Source organism: Festucalex cinctus, chromosome 7, assembly GCF_051991245.1.
Source record: "Festucalex cinctus isolate MCC-2025b chromosome 7, RoL_Fcin_1.0, whole genome shotgun sequence".
NCBI classification, from domain to species: domain Eukaryota; kingdom Metazoa; phylum Chordata; class Actinopteri; order Syngnathiformes; family Syngnathidae; genus Festucalex; species Festucalex cinctus.
The window spans coordinates 2403624-2412199 of NC_135417.1; the positions used below are offsets into that span (position 1 = coordinate 2403624).

At 38.5% G+C, this 8576-nt stretch overlaps 1 protein-coding gene across 1 annotated transcript; it reads right to left on the minus strand.

Moving 5' to 3' along the window:
* Positions 1–394: 394 nt before the first annotated feature.
* On the minus strand, positions 395–6360 carry LOC144022336 (uncharacterized). Its single transcript, XM_077527059.1, has 5 exons — positions 3974–6360; positions 3652–3825; positions 3392–3535; positions 831–983; positions 395–748 (listed from the first exon to the last, which is right to left on the minus strand). Exons 2-5 carry the CDS (start codon positions 3787–3789, stop codon positions 395–397), a joined length of 789 nt encoding a protein of 262 aa, XP_077383185.1. The 5' UTR covers positions 3790–3825; positions 3974–6360.
* Positions 6361–8576: the final 2216 nt, after the last annotated feature.

Genomic DNA, 8576 nt, shown 5'->3' on the forward strand with positions numbered 1-8576 from the left:
TGGCTAGTACTAGTTAATTAGAACTGGCATATATAATGAAAAATCATGACTTAAATTGTGTAATCAGGGCATAAAGCTGGCCATTGTTATGTCTGTAGTTGACATGATGTGACATGACATGACCTGGTTTTATTTGATCTGCCATGAAATGACATGACCCAGAGAAAATCCATGCAATCATATAGGGAGAACATGCAAACTCCACACATGAGGGCAGAGTCAAGATCCCAAGTTCCAACACCAAACCTCAAAAGCATGAGGCAGGTGTAACTAATGTGGGTAATAAACAGACAGCATCACCAGTATGATAAATCTTCATTGTTTATTGATTTAAATGAATGGACAAAATACAGAGAACCATCAGTAATGACTGACCACTAGTGGCATTTCAATCCTAAAAACCGCCCCTCCCGCCCTTGCCACCCTTACCGCCTCTGCCACCGTGGCCGCCTCTACGTTCTTCATCATCATCATTGCCCCCTCTGCCACCTTTGCCGCCCCGGCCGCCTCTACGCTCTTCGTCATCATCACTGCTCCCTCCTCTACCACCTCTACCACCTCTCCCGCCTTTGCCGCCTTTGCCGCCGCCCCCTCTGCCACCCTTCCGCCCCTTCCTGCCAGCCTTTTTGCGGTGACATTGAATCATTTTGCCCACGATGCCGATGAATTCCTGGAAGGTGAGCTGGCCATCATCGTTCCTATCCAGCTTGTCAAAGAACTCGTCGATATCGGATAGCTCGAGTTTTCCCTGTGAATGTATAAAAGGGGGGGAAAAAATGACATACAACTGTGTTCTGTGTTGAGAATAAGTTTGCTGTTTCGTCACTTACGTCATAATCAGGTGAATTGATTTCATCAGTCACCAGTGCCTTAAACTGTTCCCTGCTCAAGCAGTCGGTTTCATCACTGGAGTACTCATCAAAGAGATCCTCAAATTTTTCAATGATATCATGTACCTCATGAGGCATGGCTGAATTCTGTTTCTGGTGGAAAAAAATGTGGAGAAAATAGAGAAAAGAGGTTAATGTTAGGGATCTTCAGCATATTTGCAGAATGGGCTAAAAACTAACCATAAATTGGTACAAATGCGCATGACATTTATTAATATTAAAATAATGCAGATAATGAGGATATCAAAGACAAACTCATACACAAGTCATACAATACATATCACAATTTCCATCAGTACTTACGGAATGTTTAGTGAGATCTTGTCTGGTTCTTCAGCGACGGTTGTTGTGTGAATGAAATTGAATCCTCTTTTAGTGTCTACACAACAACCGGATGACGAATCTCATTGACGTTTGCCGCACTCCACCTTAACAGGTTTCACTGGTTTGAACAATAGTGCAGTTGCTGCAGCCATAACATTTGTGAACATTTTTGAATGAAGTGCATACGTTTTTGCTTTGTACATAAATAGTCATCTCTTTTTTTTCTTTTTTTTCTTTCAAGAGTACATAGAGAACCAGAATGAGTCAATACATCAGTGGTGTCCAAACCACGGCCCGGGGGCCATTTGCAGCCTGCCGTCCATTTTTCAGTGGCCCGCGACATATGCTAAAAATGGCATTTGACTCAGTTCAAAACAAAAAAACAAAACAAAAATGTTTGGAGATGGTTAAAGTAATAAGGGAAGGTATCGAAAAACAGGTGCCATTAAAAGCTATTTTGTTAACTAAAACTAATGAAAAAACTAAAATTAAAATTCCAAAAACAATATTGTTACCGTAATAAAATAAAAACGAAAATGCTTTTTAAAAAATGAAAGCTAACTGAAACTACATTTTATGTTTACAAAACTAACTTTAATTATAGCAAACATGTCCTTCGTTTTAGTCTTTGGTATTTAATTGAATGCATGAGTCTTTGGGGATGATACTAAATGTGATTTTTAGTAGATTTATTTTGATATAAACTGGAATAATGACGTTTGAAAGTATGTCACACAGAAGTGACGTCATCTAGCAGTAGCCAATAGAAAAGCACCTTCAGGAGACATTGCTCCCATGGTGTTGTTTTAAATATTGTGCACAAGTAATACACATTAAAAAAAAAACTAATACTAATACTGAAACTAACAAACTAAACCAAAACTAAGCATTTTTTAAATACTTAAACTAATAAAAACTAACAGAACTAACCTGAAAACTAATAAAAACTAACTAAAATTCAAAATTCAAAAACTATAATAACCCTACTGCCATATTACAAATGAATTGGTTTATATACTGTAGCATTTTTCTAAATATGCAAAAGAACAAATAAATTATTTTTTACAATTTTTAGGACCAAACACAATTCCTCTTCATAACATTATGTGGCCCTTTTGCATCCTTCTAATTTTCTGTATGTGGGCCTCAAATGAAAAAGTTTGGACACCCCTGAAATACATGTTCTGATTAATATTACATTAGTGGACTAAGAAATAAACAGAACAATTCATCAATCGCAGGGGGCCGCCATATTGGGCAATATCACCCACTGGAAGTAATATCAGAACCGCATTAGCACTTTTCCAGCTAAAACAGCCCATTTTAATAAACCGGGTTTCGTAAAAATAGATTGGTATGAACTGCAAGTACACAGATTGAGTTTCATCATATTTCGCATGGTGTTGAACTGTTGATGTTGGTGGAAACAGTAGTGTGCATGTTGGCAATCTAAACTGGGCTAAGACCAGATTCCAATCAAAAAGACAAGTCAAGTAATGAGGTCAATGTAATTGAGCCGCAATTCCTCCACACACCGGCACGATAGAGTAGACGGAGCTTCTTCCAGCTCAAGCGAAGCTTCACAGGTAAAGTTAATAACATGTATATCCGATATTTATTTCATAAGGTTTATTTCAAATTGCTTTGGACTTACAACTTACAGTCTTGTAGCTTTAGCTTGCAAGCTAATGACATGCCTTAGCGCTAGCATTACTAGCATTTGGATTTGGCTAGTGCTAGTTAATTTAGCACTGACATATACTGTATTATGAAAAATCGCGAGACATAAATTGTGTAATTCAGGGCATAAATCTGGCCATTGTTATGTCTATTCTCTTTTACTCTTTGCTACCCATCCACCTGCTTCAATGTAAACATGTAGCTACGTAGCATCATGCACCACTTTTGGTATTGAGGGGTTATGAATTGTTTTCTTCATCCAAAAGGGGCATGACAGAAAATAAATCTTGAGAACCACCGCAGTAAAGAGACAGGACACTGAAAGGTTTGTTATTATTTTTTATTCACTTCCTGTCTTGAAAAGAAGCATAACAGATAAGCAACATTGTAATGGACTCAAATTAAACAATTTCTTTGTGGTCCATTAAGTATGATGCCTTTTTTTTTTTTTTTTTTTTTTTTAAATCCCTGATTATTTGACGATATATTTGTTAAACTCTTTCCCCTGGCGTACTCCTACGGCAGTACAAAATTGCCAGCTGGGTCATAGCGTTGCAGAATTCAAGGAGTTTGACCTCTTTATCTTTGTTCTTATCCGCCTTCTTCAACGCCTCCTTGATGTTCTCCAATGTGATTTTCCCCTGTTCAAACCCAAATCAAGAAAACGTTAAATCACAGGGAATATTGCACACACATACAACCGAGTCATGCACGTGCTGTGACTGTGTTAGCGTCGGTAGTCGGTACCGTCCCTCACCTCAAAGTTTTCGATGTTGACCTCTTTTTCAAGCATGGCTTCAATCTCGTCCATGTCCAAACGTTTTTTATTCTCGTCATTGTTGTATTCCTCGAAGAGGTCTGACATCGTCATAATGAGTTTATCCAGGCGGCCCATCGCTACTCAGGTTGGAGAAAACTGTTCCTGTAATTGCTATGAAAAAAAAAAAACAAAAAAAACTGGTGTCATTGTCTTTTTAAAAATACAGCACAATTGATTTAAATGTCACCTGATATACTTTTTATTTTTAGCTTAACACGCATCCAGCAAACCCCATCAAACAACTTCCTTGAGTACTTACAGTATGTTCAGCAGGCAAGATGAGATCGTGACTCTTCAGAGATGTCTGACAGGCTCAAGCCAAGCGCATCTTCTTATTTTCGACTTTGCACACACGTACGTAATTAAAATGTGATTTAAATAAAAATGTTTCAGACAACACCTAGACTGGTTTTTGAGCCCAATTTGACAGTGAAAGCGCTTTCATTCATTTGTTCTCCGAACCAATTATCCTCATGGGCGTGCTGGAGCCCATCCCAGCTGCCGATGGGCGAAAGGCACCTTGATTGAACTAGTTGGCAGAAAATCGCAGGGTACAAATAGACCAAAAAAAACACAAAAACATTCACCTTCACACCTTTGTGCAATTTCCAGTCATCGGATAACCAACCAAACATGTTTTCGGAATGTGGGAGGAAACTGAAGTACATGGAGAAAACCCAGTGAAACCACTTACACATGTTTAACACAAGGGAGTTTCTCTTCCTCATTATGTTTGAGGTGTGCTTGCCGGCAATTTAAATTAAAAAAAATAAAATAAAAGAAGGATGTAATTGTAGTTGCCACACCTGTGTTAAAAAGTGTACAGTGAATCCCATGTACAATCAATAGTTGTGAGTTCAAAGCCACATAAGATGATCTTGACATAATTTTATGTCTATATTCAGAAATAATACTTCTGAATATAGAAATCCCTTTTTCTTCATTTCCATTGTGTTGTGTATAACATAACAAAAAGCGCAGACTCCACTACTGTCATGTTTTGGTTCGGTGGGGTTTGGTTTTTCTTGGATTTTGGGTGTTCATGTTGTCTTTTGTCTGGTTTGTCTTCCTTGTCTCGTTATTGTTAACCTTGTCCACCTGGGTGTGTCTTCCCTTCCCAGTATGTGTGACCAATCAGTCCCCTCAGCCTATTGTGTTTCCCAGGTGTGTCTTGTTAGTGTCTCGTTAGTGTTGGTATATTTGCCTACGCGGTGTCGGAGCATTGTCTTGTCCTGTTGTGGCGCGCTGTGTTGGTGTTGTTTCAAGTCAAGTCAAGTCAAGTCAAGTCAAGTCAAGTCAAGTCAAGTCAAGTCAAGTCAAGTCAAGTCAAGTCAAGTCAAGTCAAGCCAAACCAAGCCAAGTCAAGTCAAGTCTAGGAAGAACAGTGTTTGTTGGTCTCCTGTCAAGTTCACCCTCGTCCACGTCCTGTCAAGTTCACCCTCGTCCACGTCTTGTCAAGTTGCCCACGTCCTGTCAAGTTCACCCTCGTCCATGTCGTACCAAGTCGCCCCACGTCCTGCTAAGTCGCCCCACATCCTGCCAAGTCGTCCCACGTTCAGTCCAGTCATGGCGACCAGCCCGCTCAAGTCCCGCCCCATCATGGCTACCTGCTTCCCCTTGTCCGGTCTAGTCTTAGCGACCAGTCCTGTCATGTTCAGTTCCGTCCCGTCGTGTCAACAAGTTTCCCCTTGCCTGGTCAAGTCTTGGTGACCAGTTCTCTCACATCCCATCCAGTCTGTTACTTGTTTTTTTTAAAATAAAGTTCCCCACATTGCCCTTCCTGTCTGTCTCCCTGCTTTGTTTCTCCGTCATTGGGTCCGTCCACCACATCCATACTCCACAAATCGTGACAACTACAAAAACTGTAATTTTACCATTAATTAACATAGCTAGCCTTGATTTTTCTTTTTTAAATTTTACGTCTGGGGTTGAAGTCCTCTGATGTTGCACTTTGAAATCGCAGCGACAGACTTAAAAAGGTAATTTGGGGTTGCCATGGCAACTTGCCATTGGAAAGTATTATTGTGATATATATAGGCTACTGCTTGCTGTTAAATGAAGATTTCCTTTAATTAAAAGCATATTCACATGCCCGTTTGCTGCCAAATTTTAATGCGGTGGGACCACTACTGTGCTTTTGTATTATAACTTTTGTATTATTCCATACTATATTAACCAGGTCGTCCTGCAGATATCGCCGATACAAAAACACTGTTGAACAACAAATTAGAATCACAAATGGCTTTCTGTGTCCCTAAACATATTTTTGACAATGAAGCATTTTTTATACTGGCCTGATTATAAATATAGTCATGCATCACATTTCAGGTCTTATAGTCAGCATTTGAGGACTAACATTTAGGAAAAGAAAGTGGCATGAATTATTCTGAGTATCATTTAAAGAGAAAAGTTACACATCATTTCTTTAAGGCGTGTCATCTCTTTTTCCTTTTTGGTTTGTCGACATGGTATTAAATAAAAGCCTGCATGACTTGTTGGGATGATGAAATATCTTGAAAAATCCACAACCCTTCATTGATTGATGAGAAGCAGTGTTCGTGATGAGATATGTAATACTGCAAGGCTACGTTGACCAAACATAAGTAATTGCTTATGTATTTTAAGAAAATAGTTCAATATATTACAGCTCGAAAAAAAAGTCACAATTACTTGTTTTTGGGCTAGTAGTATTTTCTTATTTTTTAAAATCTTGTCAAGTAAAATCTTCCTTTTCTGCTGGCAGATGATTTTGCTTATTTGAAGTAATATTTTTTCTCATTTAACTATATTTTTTTTTCTTAAATTTTCTACTGCCCTTTTTGCAGTGTATCGATTTGTTCCTGCGTTTTATAGTACTTTACTGTATCCTTCTGATTTTTGTATTTCTTAAATTTATATTGGTCTGTTAATTGTGTAAAATGACTAGAGATACAAATGTATGTATTTATTTATTTATCCATCCATCCTTCCATCCATCCATCCCTCCATCCATTTTTTTTAAACGCTTACTCCACAAAAGGGTCGCGGGGTAATTTATTTATTACCCTTTATGTAAACAGTACTTCAGGTATTTTTTTTAAAAATTTTTTTTATTTTTTTTAGCATTGCACAAGTGAGTATCTAACGTTATACAGTATTTAATAAAGAGTAGTATTAATTTTGCAAAGGAATACTATACAGTTATGACTAACCCATTTCTGGGGTTGCTAAAGCACCCCTAAAGTATAAAGCACACCCCAAATTTGAGAGAATTTGAGATTGTATAAATAGACAACACATGCAAAGGTTTGTTATTATTATTTTTATTCGCTTTGTGTCTTGAAAAGAAGCATAAAGAGGTAAAAAAAAAAAAAAAAAAAAAAAAAGACCAGTAATGTTGTAATGGACCCAAATTAAAGAATTTCGTGGTTTTTTTTCATATAATTATCTCTGATCTTTTTTTTTTCTTTTTCATTTATTGCCCAGTCTTTTTTCTGCGATAGTACAAAATCGCCAGTTGAGTCATAGCTTCGCCGAAGTCCAAGAGTTTGAGCTCCGCCTCCTTGCTCCTTTTCACATTCTTCAATGCCTCCCTGATATTGTCTATCGTGAGTCTCCCCTGTCAAAATCAAGAAATCGTTAATATTGCACACACATGTAACCATGTCACGTGTTGTGAATGTGAATGCATTCACTGTGTGTCTCTCACTTGAAAGTTGTCGGCGTTGACTTCATTCGTAAGCAAGGCTTCAAGCTCGTCCTTGTCCAAACGTTTTTTATTTTCGTCAGTGTTGTATTCCTTGAAGAGGTCTGACATCGTGATCACAACTTCATCCAGGCGGCCCATGGCTTCTCAGATTCAGGGCAAGTATGATCCTGTGTGCATTTAGAAAAAAAAAATAAATCAGAATTGATTCGAACATCACCCGCAATTACAGATATAAGCTTTTATTTTTAGCAACATGCATCCAGCATACTCTTAATAAACTTAATTGCGCAATTTTCAACTGAGCACTTACAGTATGTTCGGCAGGCAAGATGAGCTCTCGTGTGACTCTCCAAAGATGTCCAAGGGACTCAGTCGAGATGCATCTTTTTATATTGGATGGCTAACCCATTTAACGACACACGGAACATACACACACAAAATCAAACGTGATCCAAGGTAAATGTTTCAGACTCCACCTAGACTGGTTTCACCATTTTAATTGGACCCAAGTCCATGTGCCGCGCTGAATTTGACAGCGAAACCAATTGCATGGGTGCGGACTGATTAACACAAAGAGTTTCTCTGTGTACTTGGCACACCCATGTCAAACCAGACGAGATGTAAAAATGTGACCCAGAGAAAGCGTGGCAAAACTAAATCCAATCATGACCAAATCAACATATAGCCTACAGATAATGACAGATAGAATGGTGTGCCGCACTAGCTATAACAACAAACTGCGGCTACGTAGCTAGCTGGTGGTCCATGGCATAGCATTAATGTTCAGAGTAAAGTGAGACACTAAGCTAATAAGCAAAAAAATGAAACCGGTAAAACATTATCAACATACTTTCTTTTGTCCAGCCTACCATTTATTTTAAGTGTAATTCAATTTTAGACCACCAGGTGACGACAATGTAATCATCAGTAACCACGTAAGTACTAGCAGACTTTCTCAGTCCATCAATGCCGGCGAATGACGAAAACACAACAGATGCCTACTTCACTATCGCACCACGGAGTACTTCAATTTCTTTCCTGGGACTGCGGCCGAGCCACTATTTTTCTCCCACAGTAAACAAGTAAATACCATGTATACACTTACCAGGTATGCTAACTTCCTTGCTCATCAGTTTCCAAGCCTCTTCTGGTTCTGTCCCAATACTGATAGCTG

Bases quoted from the DNA above. Each gene is read 5' to 3' on its own strand.
- LOC144022336 (XM_077527059.1), bottom strand. From the start codon at position 3,789: ATGGGCCGCCTGGATAAACTCATTATGACGATGTCAGACCTCTTCGAG. The intron at 984-3,391 runs GTTTAACAAATA...TTTTTCCACCAG, and splicing joins GGAGTACGCCAGGGGAAAGA to AAACAGAATTCAGCCATGCC. The intron at 749-830 runs GTAAGTGACGAA...ATACATTCACAG, and splicing joins TCAATTCACCTGATTATGAC to GGAAAACTCGAGCTATCCGA.